The following is a 27,963-nucleotide window of genomic DNA, read 5'->3' on the forward strand; positions in this document are numbered from 1 at the left end:
TGGATTGCTAAGGGCTGACAGTGACCCCTGGAAACTCACTGTTGTCCTTCTCCATGGGTCCAGAGTAGCAGGAAGCCTCCTTGACCACACAGCCATGGCAGGAACAGCTCTGCCCAAGGTTTTGCTCTCCCACAGGTCTCAGTCCTCTCCATCTACCCCTCAGCCAGATCTAGCAAAAGTTTCCCAACAATGGGTCGTCAAAGCTGCCAAGGTTACTTTGGGGTAACAAGAATGGACAGCTCTTAAGGGCAAGAAGGAACAATTCTTATTGTTACTCAGTGCCAGAGAGATGTTCTTAGAAACAGGAAGAAAGAAACCACAGATGCCTGGGACCACCATAATGACAGCTGCTGCATTATAAGCACTGGCCTTTGAATCTGGGTCAGTAGGATATGGTGGAAATCATAGTGCCAGCTCAATTCTGAGCCGCATATCTATGCCCTGGACACTGCCATATCCACAGACCCAGGCTGGCCTACCTGACAGTGTGGGAGAATACAGACACAAGAACAGGTGACCCAGACAAAGCCACACTGCACATTTGCCCGTTTTGTGCCTTGAGGTTTAAAGGGTGCTGACCCTGTGGGGTTGAGCTGGCTATGACTTGTGGTATCACATTAAGAATCATGATGCCATTTAAGACAGGCAAGGTCTATTGAGCACCCACTGTCATAACAGTCTGATGAGGGATATGTATTTGTCATAGAAGTACATCGAGACCAAGAGAGCTGCATGACTCACCCAGTGGCACACCGCTTAAGAAAATGGTGGATAAAATACTGGTGGGTCAAAGACATGGTGTAAGGAGCAGGATACACTACAGCTAAGGAGGAGGTGGTAGGCTCTGGGGAAGATCTCTGCTTAGGACAGGAACTAAGGTGACAAAGATTAGCTGTGGAGAGCCGGTTTCCTTGTCTGTGGTGTGAAAAGATTTCAAAATGTTTCTACCCAAAAGATGTCAAGGGAGAGTCCATGGCTTGATGTAGAGGAAAGTGTTTGAAAACCACAGATACACGTAGAGATTTATACTGTCAGACATCCAGACAAACCAGAATGTTCTGAAATCTGTGAGCCGTGCAGCATTGAGCATCTTCAGCCTGGAAGCCAAGTGAGAAATGTAAAAAAGACTACCAATAAAAATGGCTCTTTTTTCTTCTGAAATAAATCTAAAACTCATTAATAGTCCAGGCTTAATTTAGGGTGTGCTTTAGAATCCTTACAACTTCCCCAGACAGCTTTGGAAAAGTTTTAACTCGTTAATTAAATTATCTGTAGGCCATTTATTAACCCTGGTGTCAGGTTTAAATTACCGAACCCGTTGGGTGGTACAACATAAAAATTGAAACAAATAGAGAAACTGCAAAACTGTAACCACAAAGGACCTTATCTTCTTAGGATGAAACTCAGGACACCAGCATTGAGCTTCCCAAGGCATGGTGTCTACATGTGCCCATTGGTGGAAGACACAAGCCATGTCAACACCAGTATCCCCTACCATATAGGACATAGAGACAGTGAACAGGCTGCAGATGCTAACTGCTGGTGCCCTGATCCTCTGGTCAGCTGTAGCCTTAACTGTCATACTAGGAAGAGCTTTACATATAGCGTGGGAAGTTTTAAAAGTTTATCAGAAAGGCACAGGGTCCCTGATGCCAAACTGCAGGCCAAACAGGCCATCGGCTGTCTGTTATGTGCTAAATTCACAGGTGAATATACTCATTTATTTTTGGTATTGAGAAGTGACCCAAGGCCTTACTTGTCACGCAGCAATTGCTGACCGATACCACACTCTTCATTCCCACATTTCTCCACTGATTCTGGCCACAGGATATGCCTCAACCAGTTTCCCTACTGAACACTCCATTTCCTCACTGGGACTATAATCCTGCCTTCCACTCCCAAAGCCCAGGCACGAAGAGGGTCCTAACCATGCAGTCATCAGCACTTTGTTTTTTGTTTTGTTTTTTACAGTTACCCCATAACCTCTGACTTTTACAGTTAGTTTCTTATCAATAACTGCCTTGTTTTTACTTCTCCCCAGGCATGTGTTTTAAGAGTGGTGTGTGTGTGTGTGTGTGTGTGTGTATGTGTTTGTACAGGGGTATTCACACATGACTAAATATGTGTAGAGGCTAAAGATTGATGTTGGGTTCTCTCTCTGTGTCTGTGTCTATTTCTCTGCTCCCCCCTCTCTCTTTGCCTCTGTCTCTCTCTCTCTCTCTCCTGGAGCTCATCTATTTGGCAAGACTAGCCACCCAGTGAGCTACAAGGACCCTAATCACCTATTACAAGCATGCACCACCATGCATAACCTGTATGAGGGCTGAGGATCTGAACTCAGATCCTCAGGTTTGTGTGGTAAGCACTTCACCAACTAAGCCATGTCTTCAGCCTTCCAAGTATATAAATTGTTGAAATCCCAATACACCAGGTCCTTCCATACCAGTAACTCCGAAGAACTGGGATATTCTGTGGAGCTCAAAATGACTTCCAAACATAATGATATGGGTGGAGGAGCTTGTTTCATTAGAGTGTCCCAGAAAATACCCTACCAGCTCACACCCCCTTAATCAATACTAGGTGAGCCCTGGGGAGACTTTAACCCACCTGAGAAGCGTCTTGTGGGAAAACCGCATCAAAGGCAAACATCTTTGGAGGGACCTGGCTGCTTCTTTTCTGGAAGGCATTTTGACCTCCACAGGTCAGGGGGTCATACAAGGTGATCTGCTTCTTCCGTGGATCCACCTTCAGGAAAGAGCTGGATTCTGAGGTATCTCGAGCTGATGTGGAACAGATTCGTAGCATGACTTTCACCTGTTAAAACCAAATGTAGATTAAAGAGCTGACTGCTTAATGATGGGAGTGGCAGCAGTGAACATTCTCAGGTTACATTACAGTGAAACACACGATGAATCTGCAAACTAACCCTCACCGGGTCACAAGAAGGAAGGTTTGTGTATAATTACCAGGTAGAATGTTTTGATATGTCCATTACTTTAATGCAGAGAAGGCGCACTGTGTTCTTTGTCTTCCTATTAATATAAATTAAAAATTAACTGTGCCCTGGTGGCCCAATTACATAGATGAAAAGCTAATCTGGACTGTCAGGCTATAGGGGCTGGTACAGTTCCCTTGAAGCTCAAAGATCAATAAACCATGCACATAAAAGTTAGCTTCATAATTTACTCCCCAGCTCAGCTCATTGGGGCTCTGGGAGACAAAAATCCACAGTTATTAGTGTCATCATTAAAGCCCTGTGAAATGGCCTGTTTTTAATGGCCAGTATTTGAAATGCGTTCCAAGGGGTGAGTGTGAGAAAGGATTGGTTTGTAGCGTGTTATTTGGGACCCCATTACATGAGCATGGAGAAGCCTCATTTGTGGGGATGAAAGCGTGTCTCGGCTGGAATCAGGGGGGAGTATGCTCCAATCCACCTTCAGAGTCATGGAACATAAACAGCTCTAGTGCTTGACACCAGCCCTGCTCCGCCCCATGACCAAGGAGAGCAGCCATCACAGAAGTGGACCATCTGCTTCTTAGTCTTAAGGTATGCAGAAATCAAGCTGAGGGCCAGCACAGAACTGGAGGCTGCAGTCCTGGGAAGTAGGCTTAGCTCTGGTTTGCGTTGTTTTGCTTTTGTTTGTTTGTGTTTGGCTTTTGTTTTGTCTTTAGAGTCAGCTTTTTTTTTTTTTTTTTTACTACATTGTTTATTCAGTCCGGCATGTGATGGTCAATTTCTTTGAGTACCTACTATGGGCTCAGCACTATGCTAGGCATACAGAACACATAACATATAGGGCAGGCCACACATCTCCAGAGGCAGATAATTTTAGTGATATAATGTAGCAGATTGTGGATGCCTGAGTATGATTTTTCAACTCCTGTCCATGTGTGTGAGTACAGGTAAGTGTAGTTACATATGTGTGTGCACATGGTCAAAGGTTGATGTTGAGTCTGTTCCCTGTTCACTCTCCACCTTACATATTGATGAAGGGTCTATCATTTGCACCCATAGCTTAACCATTAGGCTAGTATAACTAGTATACCTGCTCTAGGGATCTCCTGTCTCTGCCTCCCATATGGTAGGATAATAGGTGGGCTTTCATGCCCACTTGGAATTTATGTAGGTGTTAGACACTGAAATTCTGTTCCTCAAGCTTCCATGACAAGTTCCTTGCTATTCCAACCATCCCCCCAAGTCCCTAGTTATACATGTTTTAACAAAACATTTCAAACACATAGAAATATTCACAGAATAATGCATATCATGTACAGTAGATTGAGGTCATTCTCTTGTTCATCTCACCCCTCCTTGCTGAGGCCTGGGGACTAAACTTCATTTACAAAGCTTAATCATGAATAATTCTAAGGGTACCAGGCTCATCAGATGTCTAATGCCACACCCTGCCCATGCATCTCCTTATAATTCATATTACAGTGTGGACTGGGGGGCAGTTGTCCTGATGATAGGGTGTGGTTGACTTTCCAGGGTTCAAAATGTGATTCTCCTATGTGAGACCATAGAAGACTTCCTGCCATTTGGAAGTGAAGGGCTGTGTTATGCCAGGCTTATGGCATCAACTGGATAATCTTATTTTATTCCTCTGATGACCTGGGACATGGGCACTCTTGTCAAGATTTTATAGGAGGAAATGGATACCCCACACTGTTGTGGTATAGCCCCACTCTGTTGCTAAACATTCCAACTAAAAGCAACTTAGGGGAGGAAAGGATTTATTTGGCTTACAGTTCCTGGTAACAGTTCATCACTGACGGAAGTCAAGACAAAAAAAATTGAAGCAAGAACCTTGGAGGACCACTGTTTTCTGGCTCACTTTCTGAATCACTTATTGGCTCGTACTTAAATAGCTTTCTTATATAACCAAGGACAACTTGCTGGAGGATGGTGCCACCCATGATGGGCTGGGTCCTTCTGCATCAACTCATAAGACAATCCTTCACAGACAAACCTGACAAAGATGTTCAATTGAGAATCTATTTGGGGGATTCTAGCCCAAGTCAAGTTGACAGTTAATGCTAACTAGAACATATACCTTGGACCTTGATGCTAAACCTGTTGGTAATAGGGCTGGGCCATATTTATCTTTACTGCCCCATGTTTTCTCCTTCCAGCTTCTACCTCCCATGGTCAAGTTTCTTGGAGCCTCATTTTCCCCAGCTGTATGATAACAATGCCTGCCTACTAAACCCTTGTGAGAGTTGCTGAATGTGGAACACAGCACACAGATGAAAATTCCCACTTCCTTCGCCTGTCTTCTTCTGAACCTTGATAGACTATTCTTTTCCAATGATGATGCTGATGGATAAAACTACAGAATGCCTTGACCTGGATTCTGGGTACCATGTCATACAAAGAGGACCCCAGGACAAATGCTACAGGTAGGGCTAGTTAGTACATACAAGATATGACTAGGATCCTACCAGGACGACACTGTAGAGTCCCACAGCCACTGTATATAGAACAAGAACCGCTATGATTAGATATCTGCCACTATGGCATGTCCTTGTTTCTCATTACTCTCTACAGACTGATTTTAACTCTACTCATGTCTAGGTTTATCCCAGTTATACAACGGTATGCTACAAGCAGGTATTCATCCACCCAGCTACTTCTGAGGGGTAACTGGGCTTCCAAGCTTTCTGTGTCTTTCCCCATAGATCTACAAACCACACAAGTCAAGGATGCTGCTACTCCAGGCAGAACTGATGGAGTCACAGGACCGCTGACTTTCTGTCTTGCAATTTTGCATGCCATTTCTAGGTAACTAGAGGCTCTGAATGAAAATGTAAGCTAGGCTAGGCAGAAGCCCACGTGGAGAAGAAGGCAGGCAGGCACGGGATCAGCCAGCCATTTGAAGGGGAAGCATATGCCTGCATCTTAATGAAGCACTCGGTCCCTTGTCTGCAGATGAGCTGAAGACCCTGCCTTATGTCCTGCTAAGGAGATACACAGTTCTAAAAAAAAAAAAAAAAAAAAAAAAAAAAAACCAAAAACAAAACTCAGAGCTAGGGGAAAATGCCACACTTCATTCCTTTCTCTGCAAGTCGTTTAAATGAATGAAGAATTCCCCCCTTCTAGAAAGGAAATTGGGTTTTTCTGCTTTGCCTCCTTTTTGCCATTATTCCTCTAGTCCCACACTCCACTTCCTGCTTAATCCTCTCTAATTAAAGAGCTGAAGAGACACCACTTATGATCAAGAAAGTTCCTTGGACTTCTTGCCAGGAGCCCTTGCTTTTGTTACAAACACTGTTGGATTCTTGGCAACATCTTTGACCCTGCCCTCTGTTCTGTTCCTCCTGGAGAGGAGGGGGCTGCCATACATAGGCACAGCTTCACTCAGCTCTCAGGGTCAAGACCACAGTCACTTCCACGAATAGACCCAGGACAATGGTATCCAGATAACTAAAGGGACAATCTGAGTGTAGGAAAGGAGGGGAAGACACCAATAGGGGGAGACTGTCAGCATGGACCAAAGTCCCCTCTGGTTGGGAGCTACTTTGCCTCATTTGTCTAATTACTCATGGTTGGTGCGAGACAGCTGTTGCTCGGGGCAGCTGTTGTCTTTATGTCTTGCTCATTAATCTTTTCAGCACTTCCAGGTGGATGGCATTCTGAGACCAGAAAGAAAGGGATTGTGAGACACTCATTGAGAGGGGCCTAACATGACTCTCTCGGGCAGCACACACCCTCCACCAATGAGGAGGTGAGAGCCGGCTGCCACCCAGCTTATTAAAGGCTAATGAGGGGCGGACTCTGCGGCTCCTCGCCATCTCTGTTACACACGGCCATGTCAGCAGACACAGTTGTTGGTGCTAGTCATCATGGTGCAGACCTAGACTCTGTTGTCTTTCTCTTGCCAGTAGCTGTTGGCCTACAGGCCTGGGTTCAGCTATGACACTCGGGAGTGGGAAGGGCTTGGGCAAGCTCCCAGTTCAAAGGGCGCCTCACCAACCAGAAAGACTGCACGAGGCAATGAGGGGCAAAGAACTGTGCATTTGTTCTCACTGAAGTTTCTTACACTCCAGTGGAAGCCATCCATGGGCAAGAGCAAGACAAGGAACCGCTTGGCCACTTGGCTCTAATTGATGCTGGGTAAAAAGATGGTTTTCCTATGCAGGGAACTGAGAATAGCATTAAATCAACCAACCATTGCACCTTTCCAGTCTTTTATACCTCTGCTGTATTCTAATTCCCTTAAAATGAACTTTTAAGAATCAGCTCAGTAGAAACTCAGTAGCAACTGCCCCAACTGCCATTCAGTATCCCTTTTGGTCACATTCAGCATTTTTTTTTCTCTAAGACTTCATGTTTGTGGGCTCCTGAACCATGATGTTTATAGCCCATGTACAGAGATTTCCCCCAAAAGAAAACCAGAGGCAGATTGAATAGGCTCATGAAGGAGACATGGTGGTACACACCAGCAATTCTAGTGCTTGGGGGCAGAGGCAGGAGGATGCTGAAGATCTGAGGCCAGCATGGCCTGTGTCACTAAGGCTGTGTAGTGAGATAGGAGATAGGTTGTTCAAAAGCCACTGCAGAAAGAATGGTGGAGAAGGAGGAAAGAATGACCAGACAAGGGTCTAAAAGCAAATGCAGGTGGTTGCTGGATATCTCAGTAGTCAAACACTTGTGTAAGATAGGCAAGGCCCACAATACACATTCACACACACACACACACACACACACACACAGGTCATCAATTTAGACAACACAACCAAACAGCAATGCTTGGCAGTAGGTAATTCCAACCAAGGATCCAGTTTTCTCCACACTGGGGCAAATGGCAAAGACGAGATGCCAGGATTCTTTGTGGAGGCAGGTGACAGGAATACTGATCACTCTGTCCTCGGCCTCACATGTGGATTGAAGGCTAAGCCAAGGGGGCTAGCTCCTGCCTAGGAGGTAGATGGTGAAAAGCAGGGCCATGCTTTCCTGGAGATAGATCCAGAAGCCTTTTCTGTCTCCTCCTAATTTAGGTATGATGCAGTCATAAAGAGAAAAGACTCAGAGGGCCACCTTTCCTTCCTCACAGGCTTTGATGGGCATGGAGCAAACCTGGAGTGGGATGGGGCTCTCACCCACGTATCACCGCCAGTGCACTGTGTGTGGTTGATAATCGTGTGTGGGCCTTGGCATCATCTGCTTAAGGTAGACCTCTGTGCTACCTCCCTTGACAGACAGACGTGGAGAACAAAGCCAGGAAGACTGCTTATTAAGCAGTGCACAGAACACAACATTGTAGTCAGCTCGGCACTCCTGTGGTGTCCACCTGCATCCAACTAACCACAGACTGGGAAGACCCAGGACGCAAACACTGGTGTCCTGAACATCTAGACTTCTTTCCTTCTCATTAACTCCCAAATGCTACAGTATCACATTTACACAGCTCCTACCTACACAGTAGGTGCACAGGTACATGCTACCATATATTATTACTGATAATTTAAAATGTTCAGACCCATTGTGCAGGTTATATGCAAATACCGTGCCATTTTATGTATGGGACTTGAGCATCCCTGCACTTTAGACTATGCAGGGATTCCCAGGCTCAGTTGCCCAGAGATACTGAGGGATGGGCGTATTATCTTCAGGAAGAAAGGTACAAATTCAGGGAGAACAGTAGGGTCCTTTCCCTCGGATCTACTGCTAGAAAACAGATGGTACATACCAAATTCACACCAGATGGAGATGAGGCAATGTCTCGACGAATAAAAGCATTTGGTGTGCAAGTACGAGAATCTGAGTTCATATCCCAGCCCATGTTAAAAAGTCAGGCACAGTGGTGTGCTCCTGTAACTCCAGTGTTAGCATGGGGGGTGGGGAAGAGGGAATGGCAGATCTAGAGAACTCCAGAGTTCACTGGCCAGCCAGCCTAGCCTGAGTCAACTTCTGGACTCTGTGGTTGTGCAAACCCCTCCCACCACCACCACACAAAAATATTAGAAAGCAAAGTTAAGCACTTGCAAAGAGATGTGATAAAGATGATTTTCCTACCTCCTGTTAAACTATATATGATATACTTACATTTTTTAATAAAGGAGAGTAATCCATATGAGGTTTAAGCTCAGCACCTAATGAGGTATTTCTTATACTTTGTCCCTTTCTTCGCTGTCTTGGGTGTGCTCACCCTCTCTGTTCCCAGTGCCTTTGCCACACTCTAGATGATAGCGGAGAGATGGGAGACCTAAAGAGTGTACACTTCCCAGCCTATTCTTCTTGGCACACTCAGCATCTGCTGTGCTAGGGAGACAGCAACACTCCTCAGCTGTCCCTGCTAGGACATTCTGACAAATACGTGGTGTAAGACTTTGATGAAGTACCCAATTCTATAACCTCACTGCAAGGGATTAGGGGTGCAATTTCCCAGCCATTATTTGAAGAGCTCCCTTCTCTTTAAATATCATAATGTAAGATTATATTACTAGCCTATCATGGGGTATTGCACTTCACAAATATGAGTTTTCTCCCCTTTTATTTTTTCAAGATGTCTCCTTAGCTTTATAGATGACGGACAATAACATTAAAGTAAATTAAAACCAGGTTTCACACAAGATGATAGTTTATACATTTTCCTGATAAAATTTCTAAACGTAATATGAAATTTGTCCTTTTTTTCATCCTCAATCTCTGTTTCACCTCTACCTCTCTCTGTGTCTGTCTGTCTTCTGTCTCTGTGTCTGCCTGGTGTGTTCTGTGTCTGTCTTTCCTCCATCTCTGAGTTTGCCCGTCTGTCTGTCTCTCTCTTTCTCTGTGTGTGTGCATGCATGCATGTGTCTGTGCATCTGTGTGTTTGTGTGTGTGTGCATAGCTGTGGCCACAGAGAACACAGGAAGACATATTCTCAGTAACTCCCTACCTTATTCTCTGGAGACAAGGTGTCTCAGTGAACCCAGAGCTTCATTTTCCAGCTAGACTGGCAGCCACAAAGTTCTAGGGATTCTCCTCTCTCTCTACCCTCTACCACAGCACCTAGGTTACAGGCACACATGGTCGTGCCCAGCTTTTTACAGGTGTTGTGGATCTGAACTCAGGTCCCTGTGTTTTCGCAGCCAGAACTCTTCCCAGCCCTGAAGTGGCTTTTCCTGGAGGCAAATCCCCATGGTTTCATGAGACGGAAGGGTTCAAGGCAAATGGTAGAGGGCCAGGAGGCGTCTGTTGGTCAGAGTAAAGCTTGTAGGTTTCTAATAACTCCAATGCTAGAAAATGCAGGGGGAAAGTGAGAGATTTGTACTCCCTACTGTTAGACCTATTAAATAATTATCTCACAATGACATTGCTCCATCAAAGCACCATTGCCGTTACAGAATTGCAGCACGCTTGCTATGACTTCTCTGCAAGTTTTACAGAACTTGCCTTTCGGCCAAGTCTCTTACCTCCTTTCTATGTGCTTTCCCCACAGCAGCTCTGCTACCGAATTACTGCTGCCCTTGTGACTACCATGCTCTTTGGCTCCACACTGGGATTTCTGGTCCTGGTACTCCATCAACTGCCCGGCTGTGGCCTTGACCTGCTTTTCTCTTCCAGGATGCATAGAAAGGTGAAGTACCCTTGAGGACTTGGGAAGGAGTGGGCCAGTTCCTTCAAGAAAGACTCAGCTTTTCAGAGGAGCCATTAGGTAAGCTCGCATGGCGCCAGACAGCCAGTAATGAGCGGCCATACCATCAGAGGGGAGATTTACATTATTAAAAGCCAGGCTGGCGAAGGTGACAAGTGGAGGCAACAATAAAGCTAAGTGTGAGGGAGCATGTGAGAGACCAGAAAATGGAGCCTGCTAATGAGATGTACTCAATAAAGAAGTGCTTCAGGGAGTGGAGGGGGCCTAGAAGATTCCATAAAGCTTGTCATCAGTAAGCATCTGTCACTAGACAAGCCTAGCCAGGGACTGCAAAACACTGTGGGGAGAAAAAGCCCTCCCTGGTGCAACACTGCTAATGGCTGGCAGCTTTGGGAGCAGAGCCCCTCACACCAATTAGTAGACTTTTGAGAGAGCAGTCTACTGAGGATGAGACAGACACATCTCAGGGGCCAGTCTGTCAGAAAGGACTGGAACTCTGACAGTAGCCTATTTAGAAATCACCCCAACCCTTAGCTCATTCTGTTCAGGAAACTTATTTTAAATAGATGAGCTAGCATCAAGACGCTCTAAGACACCCTAAGACAGGCATCTTTGGGCCTGACGGAGGTGGGTTGTGGGATGCTGAGCCTTCCCTGGAAGAATTGCTCCAATATCATGGACGTTCACTGTCAGTTTCCTCCCTGTGGTTTATGGAATGCGTAGCTGAGTCCCTGGGGCATGGACTGTGGAGAAGGGTTCCCAGGGTTGAGATCTAGATCATTTGCTAATGTGTGTCTGTGGACAAGCGATTTAAGCTCTTTGGAGTTCAGAGTATAAACAGCAGCCAATCAGCAAGTGGGGCCTTCCCTCTGTGGTCTGTTACGAATGGATAGGGAGGCAGAGTTGAGCTGGTAGTTCTTGGGTTCCTTGTGCAATGAACACACACAGAAATCTCTCTTTGCAAACACCAGGTCCCACAGCACTCTGGGCTGCTAGCCTTTGCTCCATAGCACCGTGATAAGGATTTACATGATTACTAATCAAATAATCATACAAAGCCCTGGATACAAAGATCTGAACAGGTAGGTACAGTCGTGTGGAGCTACATCCGTCATGGGGCAGAAGAGCCTTAGGAACTCTGTGGGCTCTCATCGACTCTTTCTTCATTTAGCTTATCTAGGACTTCAGGAGGCCCAAGTCTCTATATTCTAAATTGTCTTCCTTGATTACTTTTTTTTTTTTTTTTGCATACAGACTTTTAGTGGAAACTGATGGGCTGTACAACATAGTGCTTAGCTCAGTGTCCCAAAGTGCGTCATTGTTCTCAAAAGTGGCTCAGCTTTTCTTCATAGTACTGTCAATATTTATGTTTAAAAAAAAAAACACATTGATTTTGATTACTTTTGAGACGCTCACATGTGAATACTGTATCTACATCATTTTTGTTCCCTTTTTTGCTCCCCCTCCCTAATGTTCTCTTTATTTCCCAGTCTCTTCTTTAATATTATTGTGTTAAACCTGCACAACACACACACATGTCCTTTATACAGAGCCTTATGAGATTTCCCCAACCACACTGCTGTGAACCTTAACATGTCTTGGTTATGACACATTATTTTTAGGATTCCATGAGCTCTCCAGATTTTTAGAGGAACTGAGCCTTCCAGTTTCTACCCCCTCTGTCTCTTACCTGATTTTTAATAATTACTAACTGATAATGGTTGGAGATTTTCTAAGTAATAAGTAGAAATGAGACCATTGCCAGAATAAGACCTATGTAGCGGTCCAAGGTTGTAATCTCAGCTACTTGGGAGTCTGAGGCTGGAGGATTAAAAATTCAAGGTCTAATTAGGCTACAGAGCGAGTTTAAGGCCATAATCCAACACTGGATACAGTAAAAACCTGTATCAAAATGAACAGGGAAAAGTGGAGCTTGGGACGTGGGCCAGATGTACAATGCTTACTTAGATGTGAAAGACCTGGGGGCTGGAGAGATGGCTCAGTGGATATGAGCACAGACTGCTCTTCCAGAGGTCCTGAGTTCAAATCCCAGTAACCACATGGTGGCTCACAACCATCTGATGAGATCTGATGCCCTCTTCTGGTGTGTCTGAATATAGGTTCATAAAATAAAATAAAATAAATAAATCTTAAAAAAAAGAAATACCCTGGGTTTAAGCTCTAGCAATGCACCACACACACACACACACACACACACACACACACAGAGCTCTCTTACTACACGCACTCAAAATATCACTGAAGGAGTTTTTTGTTTGTTTGTTTATTTGTTCTTTTTTTTTTTTTTTGAGAGAGAGAGAGAGAAAGACTTCTTTCAGATGTGCTCAGCTTGGGTTTGGGGCATTTGCTACCAATTGAGAGCCTGTTTCCCACCAATGCTAATACTAACACCCAAGTTAAGCAGCAGCTCTGCTGTTGCACAAACAAGACTTAAAAAGTGCTGTGTCTAGTGTTGCAGCCCTGGCTGTCACCAGGGAGCTGCTGTTTGGAGAACAACAGTCAGGGCAATGAGAAAGCTGTGTTTTCTTCTGGAGTCTTCTATAACAAACAAAAAACTTCAGCTTGATGTGAAACACTCTCTTGGCTGTCTCTAGCACCCCCACTGCTGGCCCAGAGAATCTCAGTATCTCGTTGCTTCTGGCCTTTGACCTAGACACAGAAATTCTATTATAAATAACCTATATATCTGAAATAAAAATGTCAGCACCAACTATCATAATTATTAGGTATGAATCTTCCTTGCAGGTATAGTAGTCCATTTGCTTTCTTAGGCCATCTTAGGAGAACAGTATCTAGACTTGATCCCGGGATTTATTACACTTCAGGAGACAATCCCATTCCTGCTAGCAGCATGAATGAAGGTAGCTGCACAGAACCTGGTGGCAGGAGATCGGAGGGAGGGGGAATTAGTTTGGCTTCTTCAGGCTGCCCGGACAAAGGGCAGGTAACTTAGCATAAACCCCACTCAGTTCATCATGTAGGCCTCTCTAGCCTGGCGGCAGAGACCACGCACCTATCTCAGAGCCTGGTGGGGAGGGAGGATCCAGGAGGAGTAGGGAGCCCTTCCTAGAAAGGCCTGAAGCTCTCAGTCATAGTCTGGGGAAGAAGAACCCAAGGACCATCCCAGGAGAAAGGACATCAGAGGGAGCCCTGAGGTCAAGAGAGTGGGACCTGGAATCATCTCATCTACAGCTTTGGATTCTAAATAACTTTAATTTCCACTGAAGCCTGACATACACTCAATAGATCACTGAACAAATTGTGTTTTCACGTCATCCCACATAGAAAGAGAGGAGGTAAAGAGTACAGGACAGGTATAAGACCGTGTCTTGGTTCCAGATTCCTATTCTTCGACAGGTCTTGAAGTTTCAACAATAAGGAGGAGTAGGAAAGTCCAGCAAATAGCCGTGGCTACCCAGTTCTTCTTCCACCAGGGCCTCGAGGGAGAGCCTCATGTTCCATCTACCAAAGTGTGACTGCTCTGCACAGCACCAATGCCAGGGCTGCAAGGAACAGGGACATGGTAAAAAGAGAAAGGCCATTTTTGTTTGAGGGTTTCACTACTTTCTAGGTTTCATCTTGGAACTAAAACAACTCCAATCCTCGGTTTAGCTCAGGCAAGCCTGATGCTTCCCTGCTGCCATCTTGTCGGAAGACATAATGTAAGGGGGAGGGAAAACATGACCCTCTGTCACTTCCCCCAAAGGCCAGCCTCTGGTGCCTGCAATTTCCTCAGCATCCTCTGCCTAGGCAGACAGGCTCTTGCTGGTAATAGGAGACAAGTTTGAAACTCATGGGCAGGTTCTAATATAGAAAATGATTAGAAAGCTATGTTTTTTCTGTCTTTAATTGTGTGTGTGTGTGTGTGTGTGTGTGTGTGTGTGTGTGTGTGATATTAGCTAGAGGCTAGGGAGTACCTAGTAAACATGCAATTTGCTTAATCATGGCCTGCTCCCTTGTGTTTGCTCAGAGCCATAGCTAACAGAAACAATGCAGAATTAAATTACAACTCACTTCAAGCAGCGACAATACTCCTCACCTAAACGGCTGAAAAGATGGCCCTTTCCCTCTGCGACTGAGAAGGGATGGAAACCTTAAAGGAAAGGTAGCTGATCAGCAAGGCTGTCTCCTAAATTTGAGGATTTCAGAGCCTTCCTAGCACACAGGGTCTGAAGGAAATGTCAGAGGCAACTGCCCCTGAGAAGATAGATGCTTTCGAACCTTGCTTATGAGTGCCTAACTCCACTTCCTTGGCAGGTCCTTTTGCACAGCACAGAATCAGCTTCCTCAAAGACCAGGATGCTGATGAGGGAAGGTGGAGCTTTACCCTGGCTCTGCACAAATAGTCACTGCTGGCAGGGAGACATTGGCACTGTGTAACCTGGTAGAGAGGGAAGGTTCTTTCTCAGTGTGACAGCAGACACCCCCAGGGGTCATGATTTTTCCCTCTGTAAAGCAAGGCCATCAAGGCCACAGACCTCCTTCTGGTCTGGGCAGCTTTGTAGGTACGGGTGAAAGTGTGCAAGCTGTACTTTTAAAGCACAGGACTTGAGGGTGCAGACGGAGTGCATGCAAGGCTGGGAGCTGACACACAGTTGAAGAGTGGAGTCCTATGGAAATGCATGTGTGGGTGCTAGCAGAAATCATGTGACATGCTATGGGGGATGATAAAGCAGTCATCAGGCAGATACATGTTTGTCAGTGCTGTTAGTAACCCATTCTCCATTACCTAGGAGAACCGAGCATGACATAAATGTTTAGATTCAAGGAAGGAACCTAAGGCAGATCTGTTTCAGAAGACAAGAAGAGAAAGCTTGTCACGGAGGAAAACATGTTGATGTCCTAGACACAGCAACAGTCTGTTGATGATAGCTAGCAAGCAGACCTATGGAGACACCTCCAGTGGAGAGGGCAGTGGTACTGGCCAATAGAAGGCTTCTCCATTTGGACTCTGATGCACTGAACTCGCATCACAGAAGGGTAGTAGACATATTCTTTACTCTGTCAACTTTTGGAAGGCAACTGCCCCAGGACCTGGACTCCCCGGAGAGACATATTCTGCTTAAGTAAGCACAGGTTTTAGGGAACTGGTTTCATAGATGCACACAAGGGAGATTCAAAGTTTCTTACTCTTTAAGATTTTACCCAAGTTTAAAGACAGATTTCTGGGTCCTCCCTTACAGGTTTTGATTCAGGTGATCTTGGGTGGGATCTGACAATGGGTGTTTCTAACCTGTTCCCACTCACATGTGGATTGTGTGGCCCCAGAGGAGAATGACTGCCCATGAGGCAGGCCAGTCTCATCATGAAGGACTCTGTGTCTCAAAAGAGACAGCTCCACTGTCAGTCAAAACCACAAGGACTGTGAGTGTTACATCTTAGGAGCTGACAACCTTACCAATGTTTATGATCCAGGCACCTAGGGAAAGAACTTTCCTATGCAGGATCTAGGTTGTTTAGTAGTGAGTAGCTTGCCTGGCATGCAGATGGCCCTGGGCTCCCAACACTGAAGAACCACCAAGCTGTAGTGACTTCTTCCCACTCCCAGCTTTCTTGAGGGAAACTGTAACTGGGTTAAGTGTCAGCATCTGAAAGGATGAACAGGCTCAGGAGCTTTTCAGTAGAAAGTGGTACAAGTCCTACATCACACTTACCCTTTCACCTTTGTTGTTGTTCGTATTATTGATGCAGAAACTTCCCACAATGGAATCAAAACCAACTCTTCTACAGTCTTGACAAAAATAATGCATATGGGAAATCAATATTAAAAGAAACTAAGAACTATTTGGCACCACTCTTCCTCTTGGCATTAAAATGGTGTGTGTGTGTGTGTGTGTGTGTGTGTGTGTATGTGTGTGTGTGTGTGTGTGTGTAAGTGTATGTACATGAGAACACAGATTTGTGTGCACGTGTGTATATGTGCACAGAAATGTGAGGGCATGGGGGTGTGTTTTTGTGTGTATAATAGCATGTACACAGCTAATAGTGAATGAATGTGTGTAAGAGTTAGTATGTTTTAGATAATGTAAAATGATTTTATTTGACAGATTTTAGAATGAATATGTATAGATGGTTGAGGAGGACATTGTGATGACTAATCTTGGTTGTCAACTTGACTACATCTGGAGTTAACTAAAGTGCAAGCTATGGACCACTGCTGTAAGGTAGTTTCATAATCCAATCCTTTGAGACAGGGAAACCCACCCTAAACTTGAGCAGTAGCCTAGATCAAAGGACATGGGAGAAGGAAACGCTGATTTTTGCCTGCCTGCTCTCACTTTTGCCCACAAAGTCAGCTATCCTATTGCCGAGTCATTCCTTCATTAATATTAGAGCCTTCTTCTTTGGACTTCCAGCACTAGACTGAAGACCAGCAGCCTACAAGGGTTCTAGGCCTCCAGTGCCAAACTGGGATTGCAGAGATCAAATTACTAGATGCTTAGCTCTCCCCTGCAAGACATCCATATTTAGAATACATGACTGAATCCTGTAAGGCAACCTAATAAATCCCTTTTTAATATCTGTCTGTCACCTGTCTGCCTACCTTTCTGTCTGTCTATCTATCTATCTATCATCTATCTATCTATCTATCTATCTATCTATCTATCTATCTATCTATCTAATCTATCTAATCTATCTATCTAGATGCAGATATAAGTATAGATATAGCTATTTATTCTGCCAAATCATTTCCTTTAGAGAACCCTGACTAATATTGATGTTCAATATTTATTTCATGTGGAAAATAGATTTTGAAAGCAGGGGACTTAGGATAATTTTGCTCAGTCATAATTCCTCCAGATTGACACTTGAATTTGATGGAACCTGTCACTGGAAACATATGCCTGCCTGAATGGAGCAGAGCAGACACAACATTATTCTTTGTTGAGTACATAAACCCTGGCAACCTGCTAGAATGTCAACACTGAAAACAAAGAGGATATAACCCAGATTCATCTTGAGGCTCAATCAGGTACCGAGAATCTTATTAGGATACGACCCACCTATGACATAATCCAGACAACAAAGAGCCCTCAGGCAGCCCTGAAAGGGCTGCTAGTGACCTCCACTCAGAGCAAACTGATTGAATAAACTCTCATTGATGATAAGAAACACTCAGCTATCAACATGGAGTCACGTAGGCTATAATGACTTTCCCTGAGAAGGTCGAATTTGGAATGGAGGTGTATGGCTGGGACCAGACAGTGGCAGGTGGCTTGTGCTGGGAAGCCTCTCACTGGGATGAGCCCTGTGGCTGGCATTCATATTTGAAGATTACGGGGCAGTCAGACTGTATGTGATACACACATTTCCGAATTAATAAGGTCGGCTTGGGAGTGTGTGGGAGCCTGCCATCTTTACAGCCTAATGTCACCGATGGGACATTTCGCACAGTTGGCACTCAGTTCTATAGGTCCAGAATATTTTTAGCTTGGGAGTTAGAAAGCATGGTTGGACATAGTGAGAAATGGATCCTTACTGGGAAAGATTCTGGAGATAAAGAATATTTGAAGGGTGAGTGTTCTATGAAGAACGGCACCTTAGGTCCAAGTGTTGTGAATGCAGCGCTCAGATGTTAACTCCTGCCTTTGTGTATCTCTAGAGGTGAGTGGCATGGGAAGGGGAGGATAGCCTCACTGGGTAAACACGGGTTGGTGGGGAGCCTGAAATTACAGAAGAGGTGAAGGTGAGCCTGTCCTGAGAGTCTTGAGTCTGCCAGGGATGCTTTGAAGCTACTGGGGACTCTACACTAGGTCTCGGCTCATACACATGGTTCAGCCTCAACACATAACCACCAGTTATGTCTCTGCTTCACTCACACCTGCCCTGTGAGCAAAGAGAGGTGACAAAGAAGACAAAAACTGCTCTTCTAAAATTTTAAGGACCATGATTCGAGAAACAGAATTGAAGTGTAGCTGTGGCTCTCTGATCTGTGCGTTAGTCTGTCTGCCACCCTGCCTACTTGCAAAGAGGAAGTTAGGCAGCAGCATACATCCTCTTGATCAAGCCAGCCAACTGCATATAAATTGTACACAAAACAGACCTCACCATGAATATATTTACGGCTGCCTTGGCAAGTTTTATGGAACTCTCTAGAGTCTGCATTTTTTTTTTTTTTTTTACCCTCATGTTCCTGTGACTTAGCTTGCTGAAACATACTTTATCATTTAAAAAGAAGAAGCCTAGGCTGCAATTAAGTATAAAGGACTTTTAATTTTAGATTAATGGTCTGATAGAGAGAGTATGAGACAACTCGGAATTGTGTACATTTGTATTTGGGGGATTCCCCTAAAATTGTAAATTATTCATCTTGATGGGTTGTAACGAGTCCTCTGAAACTGTTCTGCTGTGTTACTCGAATCTTTACAGTGTAGTTTATTGACAGGTTGACAGATACACTGACCCTCTTGGTGGGTATACCATAAATTCACAACCTGTGTAGCTCCCTGTAAACAGACCCGCTAATCACTCAGCAGTCTGAGGCAGGTTGGCACCAGGTCACATCAAATTTACCACCCTTCTTCCTGTGTGTCTGATAGACTTGACTTCCAAAGGCTATGATTCCTCTTCGAGTCTTGGTAGTACCTGCATATAACTGCCTGCCAGTGCCACAGTGCTAAGGAGACAGCTAAGTCACTCTGCCAACTGAAAGCAGCTGGCACTGCATGCTGTTTTCAGACAACGAACCAAGGTCCAAAGAAGCAAAGTGACATCTTCAATTTAACAGTCAGATATGCTGAGGAAAGATACCGTCACCTTTACGCTGTCCACGCTAGGGGCCCACGAGACTGTGGACTCTCTAGTAGGAAGTGAACTTTCCACAAGACTGAGACCCTGTTAGCCATCTTACAAACAGGTGCAGCCCCCTCCGCAGTCCCCCAATGCCTAGAGCATGACATCTTCAAACAGAGTGACCAACCATGTTCTTTCAAAAACCTTTATTATGCATTTGTCAATCTGCCTATTCTCTAATAGGAAATTCCTCCTCCTTCTCTTCCTTCTCTTCCTCTCCTCTTCCTCCTCCCTCTCTCCCCCTCCTCCTTTTCCTCCTCTTTGACTTTCTTCTCCACCTTCAGACAGGGTCTAGCTACACAGCCCAGGGTGGCTTCAAATTCGAAATCCTCCTGCCTTAGTCTACTTGGTGCTGATATCGAAGTGTAACAGGGACCCTTAAAACAGCACTTGGTTTTGATGTGCATTGGTGTTCTACCCACACTATGTTTGTGTGAGGGCATTTTATCCACTGGACCTGGAGTAACAGATAGTTGTGAGCTGCCATGTGGGTGCTGGGAATTGAACCAGGATCCTTTCAAAGAATAGCTAGTGCTCTTAACCTCTGAACCATGTCCTAGTCCCAAAACAGCACTTTAAAGAATGACAGTGCCTTAGAAATCAGGTGTGAGTCCTGAAACAGGAAGGGCAGCCATCTTCTGAGAAGTGACCTCTCATCTCACAGGTCTGCTAACTCATCTCACAGTAAATGTGCACACCTTCATCTCTGCTTTCGTTTCGTCTTTTCTAACGGTTGTCACTGAAGGGAGGGCAGAGAGAGGCTGGGCCATCATCTCCTCTCCCCAGTTCCTACCCAAGTTCCAAGCAAGGGTCCTGGCCTCTGCTGATTCTCGACCTCTGGTTTTCTTTGGGAAAGCAACAAGCAACACACAAGAGACTCTAGTAATTGAGAGCACAGAGCCTTCTGTCTCCCTTCATCATTATGATGATTATAGTGAATCTTCAACAACAACCTTTTGTTGGGTAGAGAACCTGGTGAATATTCTTCAGGCAGATCGGACTCTTGTAGGTCTCCTGGGCATTGATGGTGTGTCTGAAGAAATGATGTTCTGAATGTCACTCAAGAGACCTATGCCTTTAATACTATCACCTCTGAGAGTTCAAGGCCAGCCTGGTCTACATAATAAATTCCATGGTAGTGAGACCCAAACCCAAAATCTTAACACTCGGGAGTATATAGTTCAGTTTCTCCTCTCATGTGGACTCCATATTTAATAACCCAGCAGACAAGTAAACCAAAGAAATTACTGTGTCACTGTGTCCCACGCAGCCAGAACTGTCAGGCGCTGGTTGCTGAAAAAGATGATTGTACACTGAAGAAAATGGATGAAAGAAAATGAACCTAGGATTTTCCTCCTCCAGGGCCTGTGTCACTTTAATGGCAGAACAAACCTCATGTTGTCAGTGGCAAAAGAGATTATTTGAAGTAGCCTTGAGCAGCTCTGCCCATTATTACAGCACCGCAGAATGAGGAAGGAGGGCGGCGTGGAAAATCCTCGCCGAGGCTTCTCTCCAACGTCAGAGTGTGGCAGGGCTCTGACAAGGAGATTTGTGAGTCCCAGGGAGCGAAGAGGGTTGTGCCGAGAGACTGGCCTGCGGTGGCTAACGTCTTCCATGCCCTCCAGATTCACATTCTACTCTTCTCCACCGACACGGGGGAGGGGAAGCTCTGGGTTTGCTACCGGCAGCCCTGGGCTCCCAGCTTAGCCCATTTATGCTTCTACCCTATCCATAACTTTATACACGGTGCCTGTACGAATGTTGGTGTGATACTCCTTTCCTGTACTGACTGAGCCTGGATGCTCTACTGTCTGCTTGCATGGGTTAACGGGTAGTTATTGCTGTCACTTCTGAGACTCCGTTTGCAGGCAGTGGCTGCCCTCTGAGCAGAGGAAAGCAATGGAAGAGTGTCTGGTTTAGCCCACCAGCAAGTGGCAGAAGGTGGCTTATAGAGTAGGGGTGGTGAGGGTGACACCTCTGTTCAGCCTGTCAGTCAGAGCCCTTTCCCACCGTTAGCAGCTATGCTCAGACTATTGCTGTGGGGGTGGATGGCTTACGGCTGACACCGTTATTATTCCCAGACTCACACCTAGGTAGAAAAACATGGTGGAGGAAAGTGAGGGGCCATGTGTGAAGCTTTGGTTACTATGGGGGCTGACAGTGTGGAAACCCTACTTTTATCTTCTGTCCCAGCTTCTCCCTTCAGTCGTGGCTGTTCAGACAGGAACAGCACAAAGCAGGAATCACCTCAGACTGTTGTTAGCCAACATCAAGATTCCTCTTTGCCCCCACCTGAGGCTTTCTCCCATTCCCCTCCAACCTTCCAACTGTAGAGGTAAATACAAATTATTTATTTAATTCATTAGTTATTCACTTATTTATTTTGTACAAAGGTTCTAGAATGTTTTTCTCCAATTATAATCCATGGGCCAATGGCAGTGAATTAATTTAGTTTGTTTTTCCCCCCGAATTATGACCAGGTTGGCTGGAAAAGAAATGAGTCAGAAACACAGACAATACTGTCCATTCAAAGGATTTTCAAAAAGGAAGCGGGGCAGGAAAGCTTTAGAAGGAACTCTCTCGAAATCAGTGACTTATTAGAGGGAAACCATTTGCTAGGAACACAACCAGAACCCCTCTTTCCCTCAGTGCAGTTTCTTGGCTCAGACCTTCCATTTCCTACCCAAAGTAATTTGGTAGAAAAGTTGTTTGTTTTGCTCTTTCTAAGGCCTCCAGGACCAAAGACTCAGAGAATGAAATATGACCATGTCAGTGGTATAACAGGATAGACAGTTCTGCAGACAAATGTTAGGCAGCCTCCACCCAGAGCCCCAACAGTGGGGTTTCAGAAGTCCCTGCTAAGTGTGCTTGTCCTGGTCCTTCAGAAGGTACAGTGGGCCAGGTCCCACCCAGCTCTTTAAACTCAGTGTTCTTATATAACCTCTAAATGGGTGACTGATCGAGGAGAGGCAGAAGAGCTTTCAACTAGGCATTTGTCATCCTTCAGCTTTGAGTCAAGACTTCCCACAATGAGGGTGGAATTCAGGAAGTTCATATCCATAGGATGTCAACCCATGGGCAGGTGGAGAGTTTGCTCTGAGTCTGATACCAAGATGGTCACTTTCCTTTGACTCTTGTATTTTCTTTTCTAAATCTGTTCGCTCTGGACATATGTGTTGCAATGTTCACATCATTATATAAATCACCACAGAAGCTGAGGTCATGACTTGACCCACAGCATGACTTTGCTGTGGCCTGTCCCTATGAACTTTACCTCTGCTGCAGTACTTCATTAGGGGACATTGTGACAATGTCCGGGGATGCCTTGATCGAAACTTGGAGCATCCTACTGACACCTGGAGAGCAGACACTCCAGAGTATACTCACACTGCTGAGTATCCCCAAGACACTAGACACCCCCTCCACTCCCGGTTACCCAGTTACTTGGCTCAAATATTAACAGTACCATCACTGAAGGGTCCTGCTCTAGATCTCTGCTTTCTCATGTGCTAAAATGAAAGCAGGAAATTTTGTCATTAAAAAATTTTTTTTCAGAGACTAGATTTTGAAATGTAGATGAAATATTTAGGAAAGTATATAATTTTACACGAAGCTTAGACATGGTTCCCATTTCACACGTGATTCTGAGAAGCAAAAATTAATTTTTCGAAGTATATAAATGGAATCACAGGCACTCACGTCAACAGTAAGAGAATGTCCTGACGGGCTCAGGTGGTCCCTCTTGTAATAAAGACGGGAGGAACTTACTGTGTTAACGAGGTGTCCAGAAAGGCACTCATTTAAAGAGCAGAAAAACAACCCTAGTTTCCAAATCCCAGGCTTCCACTTAGGAGGGTCTGGTGGGAAGTGATACGTACAAAGTCCTTTGTCTAAACCATGTGCCAAACAGAAAACTGGCCAGTGGTGACTTGTGAGAAAATGTGTTACTGGAAGAGCAGGATAAAGGAGCCTCTCCCCACCCTTACAGAAGATTCCAGAAGAAAGACCTGAGAAGCCCCAGGAAACCCTCTTGGCTGGTCAAACACAGAGTACAGGCTTTGAGGTGGCCAGCAGGTGACCAGTTCTCAACAGGATACATGACAACCAGGGGCTGCTATATAGGCAGAGACTCCTCACTGAGTTGACCTCTGACAAGGACTAATAACATGACATTCCTGGAGGACTCCAGCATTGGCGTCCACCCTGGAAAGCCACAAATCCCCATGATAATAAATGATGGCAAAGATGCTGCCGTGAAACCCGGGAGCTATGGAAAAGCATCCGTTACAGAGAGGGAGAGAACAGCGCAGCAATGCTGGCGGATGCATTGTGAAATGCAAAGCCGCAATCCTGGGGTCCAGCTTTACAGAAGTGCTGGGTGACTTTCAGCTGCTGGCCCAACCTTACAGCCAATTGTCCAGACCTAGGCTGGCTATGGAGGGACACACCTGTAATCCCGGCACTGGGGCTGGAGGTAGAGGCAGGAAGATCGAGAATTCAGGGTTAAATGTAACAACATGAGGTGCTCAAGGCCATCCTGGGCTATATGAGACTCAGTCTCAGCAAACAAAACAAAGCAAACAAGCAAACAAAAAACACAAAACCCCAAGCTTGAGAATCTCTAGAGTTTCATTTTCATATTTCCCTGAGATCCAGTTTTTACATTGGGGGGAGGGGTGACAGGGCACCCGGGAGATGATCTTACTTTTCAAATGCCAGGATTTAAAAGGGTCTCAGGGTTTTCAGGGTCTCAGCTTTTGGAGGATCAAAGGGTCTGGAGGGTTTCAGAGTCTGAAGTGTTTTAAGATTTGGAGGATCTCAGGGTGTGGAAGTCTTGGCTCCTTAGACAACATTGATGATCTTGATACTGACTCTGCAAGCCATGGAGGTGACAGGCAGTATAGGCCATACTCCTCAAGGTCTCACCTATAGTTTTGTCCCATGGTGAGACAGGGTGGGGCTTAAGGACATAGACTCAGCGTCAGTGTCTCCAGGCAAGCACAGATAATACCAGGCCCAGGAGAAAGTTAGGCCCACATTCTCCATGGTCAACATGCTGTGCTAAGTCAACAGAGCTCACTGGATGAGAATGCCATATAGAAACAATCGCACAAAAAGAGACAGAAACAAAGTAAAAGAAAATGAGACAGAAAAAAAGATGACCTCTATTCATGACTAGTTTCTCTCTATGAACATTTATTAAACTTCTTTTTAACATGGTGACAATGTTATAATAGAAGAATAATCTTCCTCAGAATCAAAATTCCCAGTCTTATCCTTCTTTGAAGAAAAAAAAAAGTGTGGGTGGTAGCATGCAAGGACATGGGAGAAGCCACCTCGGTTCCCTGTCATCCTGCACTGACCACAGAAGGTGGTACCTCTTCGGTCTTTTGCCAACAGGAATAAGGAGGGAAGAGAGAGTACCAATGTCCCCTTTGCAAACAAGAGGGGCAAATAACTCAACCCTCCACTGAAATCCAGAACCTCCCAGAGCAGACACCAGCCCCTGGAGAAATAGGGCGAGCATCTTGTGAGAAGCTGAGTCTCCTACCTGGGCTCCTTCTGGGGCAACTCAGACTATTTACAAGGCCTGTGCTTGTTTGGTTACCTACTGGAATTGGATGAGGTTTGGCTTAAAACTGGACAAGGTACATGTGTTGGCCTCCCTTTCCCCAAAGGACACATAGAAGAGCTGTGTTTCTTCCTCAGCCAATGGAAAATAAGTAAAAACACAAGGCAGGAGGGTATGGGACCAAACCCTATAAAGCTAACCTAAACATTGGGGTGACCAGAGGGAACTGACTTCAGATGGAGACTATTTAAAATATATAGTGGCTTAGGGAAACCTTTAGGTTTTAATGCATAGAAGTCAGTATTTTAATTTATGTTAAATTTGCACCTAAGCATCCTGAACATATCAACCAGGGGCTATGGGGAGGTGGATTCCTCCATTTCTGGTGAGGTGGATTTCTTTATTTCTCCTTCAAGTCCTTGCAATTTCTTCCTTGCTCGTTTCTTGTTCTGTGTGTGTTCCTTTTCAGTTAGAAAGGTTTTGTTCCTCTTCAGGTCTGGGCAGAATGTCAAAAACTCTATTGATGTGCATATTTATATATAAAAAAATTCATGCCACAGAATCAAAGTGTTCTGAGCAGGTGGCAGGGAACAGTGGGACCCACTTTCTGGCTCTTGTCTAGACAGGGTGCTTTCTGACAGAGACCTGGGCTGTCGAGCTGCATCGGGGCCTGGTGACTCAACTAGCTTTTGTCCAGGTCCAGATGGGTGTATCATAGGTCATAGGAAATAGAAAGAAACGAGGTGCTGTATTCAAGCCGTATATCTTGAGTTGAACTTGGGCATTTGCATGAGATAGACCAGAGGAGCAAGAAAAATCCTGCTGGGGAGAACCCCTCCCCCCAGGAGACAGTACTAAATATTTAGGTTTTCTACTTTAATTTACTTTTAAATTTCTTTTAGACAAACACTACATATCAGAGAATTTTCCACTTTAAACAAATTGTGTGTGTGGTTAAGTATATTTAAATGTTGTACAACCGTTGTTACAACATTTAAATATACTACACTCTCTAATATTCCCATCACCGGCAAAAGAAACTCCATGCCTCCACGAGTGAGTCTTTATTCCTCTCCCCCAAAGCCTTGGGAACCTAATCTACCTTCTGTCTCTATGGCTAAGGCTGGGCATGAACATTTAAGGCGCTTCTAGACAGATGCCATGGCAACATTCTCACATGTCCTGGAACCAGCGACAAGAGGGCATAAAATCAGAGCTGGGTAGCCCACTGGGAGGTACTGGCTAGGCTGCCAGCCGTATAGGCATGTGTGCCTGAGAACAGCCTGGAAAGAATGCAGAACCCTCCTGCCCCCCCCCCCCCATGGTGGCATCTCCATCCCCATGAGGAGTGAAGAGCGAAATAATGGATCCCTCAGGGTCTGAAACATGAAAACATCATCTATCTCCTCCTTTTCCTGAGCTTGACCCCCTAGGGTGACAGAGGAGTGTCCCCTACCTCCCAGAGAGATATACCAGTGCTGGGTCTTGTAGCACTTACAAAGCAGTGCCATGCAATTCCGGCTTTGTGTGCACTGGTCTCACTTGTCATTCTTAGCGGATAAAGCTATGCCCCGCGGATGTTGTTCTAACAGAATTCTCCATTGCCAGGCCGACCGCCAGCTCATCTCAAGCAAAGTGGTGTAAAGATGGAAGGCAACCGTGCATGTCTGTCATTTGGATGATCAGCTCTCCGACGGTGGTGCCTCTTTGGAAGTCTGGCTCTTACAAGTGCCTGATTTCTCACCAGGAAATCATTTTTCTGTTTCTCTCGAGGGCAGAGAAGGGCAAATGTCCTCACAGCATGTGAACTACAGGCTGACAGAAGAACCTGTGACTATACACTGTAGACCTGTAGTGACCTCTGCACAGCACAGACTGTATCTGTGAGTGACAGGAGGTCAAGCAATAGACTTCCCTGCTCCTAGGAGCTGGTGTGGTAAGTCCTTTTCTGAGAGACTGCACGAATCTCTCAGATCCTACTCGAGAGAAGGACCTGTCACCAACTAAATGAAGCAGCCACCAAGCCTAAGGAGATCAAGGCCAAAGCCAATGATAGACCTCTGCAGAAAGGCCAGTCTAGATGGAATTATAAGGCAGTTCATACAGAAACAGGAGCACTGGGACAAGAGGCCCTGTCTGTCTGAAAATGTCTCCTCTGCTCTGACATCTAGGAACCAAATAATTTCCCTCAACTATGCAGATCACTCCACAATGGAAGCAGTGTGTGGTGTGGCAGTTACAGGTAAGGTAAGGAGACAGATTAGTGAGTAAAGTACTCAAGGTCCTGAGTTAAGAGCCCTAGGACCCAGGTAAAAAGCTGGGTGCACATCTGTGATCCCAGAGGTGCAGAGGCAGAGACAGGCCTATCCCTGGGGCCTTAGGCCACCTAGTCTAGCCAAATTGTTTCAACGAGAGACCAAGACTTCATAAAGAGGGATAGGGGTTGAGTGACTGGGGAAGATACTTGATATAGAGTAACACACAGTGATCCAGTAGCTGACACTGCTGTGTTCCTACTGTGCGAAAGAGGAAGAGAAGTTTTTCCAGAACCATGTTTTAGAACTACTGTACTCTGGAGAAGGGCTCAGTGCAGAAGGAGAAGGCCAGAACATAGACCCTGGCAAACAGCGTTACGACAGTCTGTCCAAAGAGGACCAGAGTGACGGTCCCAGGCAAACAGGTCTATTGAGAAACTGTTATACAGAAGGTGACTGGCCAACACACCATCGGGACAACTGTTGTGTATAAAATTCAGAAAAGATTGTTAGGACCTAAGTCTCCAGTCCTTGGTGGAAATGAACCAACACAGCAGAGTCACCCATAAGATCTTTGCTAAAGACTTTCTGAGACTCCCATGAAGACTGCCTCTTCTGTCCTGTGGTTTTGCTTTTTGAAGAGTCTGCTTTTCATACTAAATACAAGTAAATTACACCACCACTGTTGAGCTAGGTACTGACTCCTGTCCTTAGTTTCTCTTTGTCCCTAGCACACTGTGGACTG

At 45.3% G+C, this 27,963-nt stretch overlaps 1 protein-coding gene across 1 annotated transcript in view; it reads right to left on the reverse strand.

Annotated features, from left to right (window-relative positions):
* Positions 1-27,963, reverse strand: part of KIF26B (kinesin family member 26B) — a gene marked incomplete at its 3' end in the record, with an annotated part of 389,216 nt that overhangs the window by 57,311 nt on the left and 303,942 nt on the right. The window contains exon 6 of the mRNA XM_080922693.1: positions 2,608-2,814. Within this exon, the coding sequence (XP_080778819.1) occupies positions 2,608-2,814 (207 nt within the window). The remainder of the gene's footprint in view (positions 1-2,607; positions 2,815-27,963) is intronic.

Source organism: Micromys minutus (genome assembly GCF_963924665.1).
Source record: "Micromys minutus genome assembly, chromosome: 1".
Taxonomy (NCBI): Eukaryota; Metazoa; Chordata; class Mammalia; order Rodentia; family Muridae; genus Micromys; species Micromys minutus.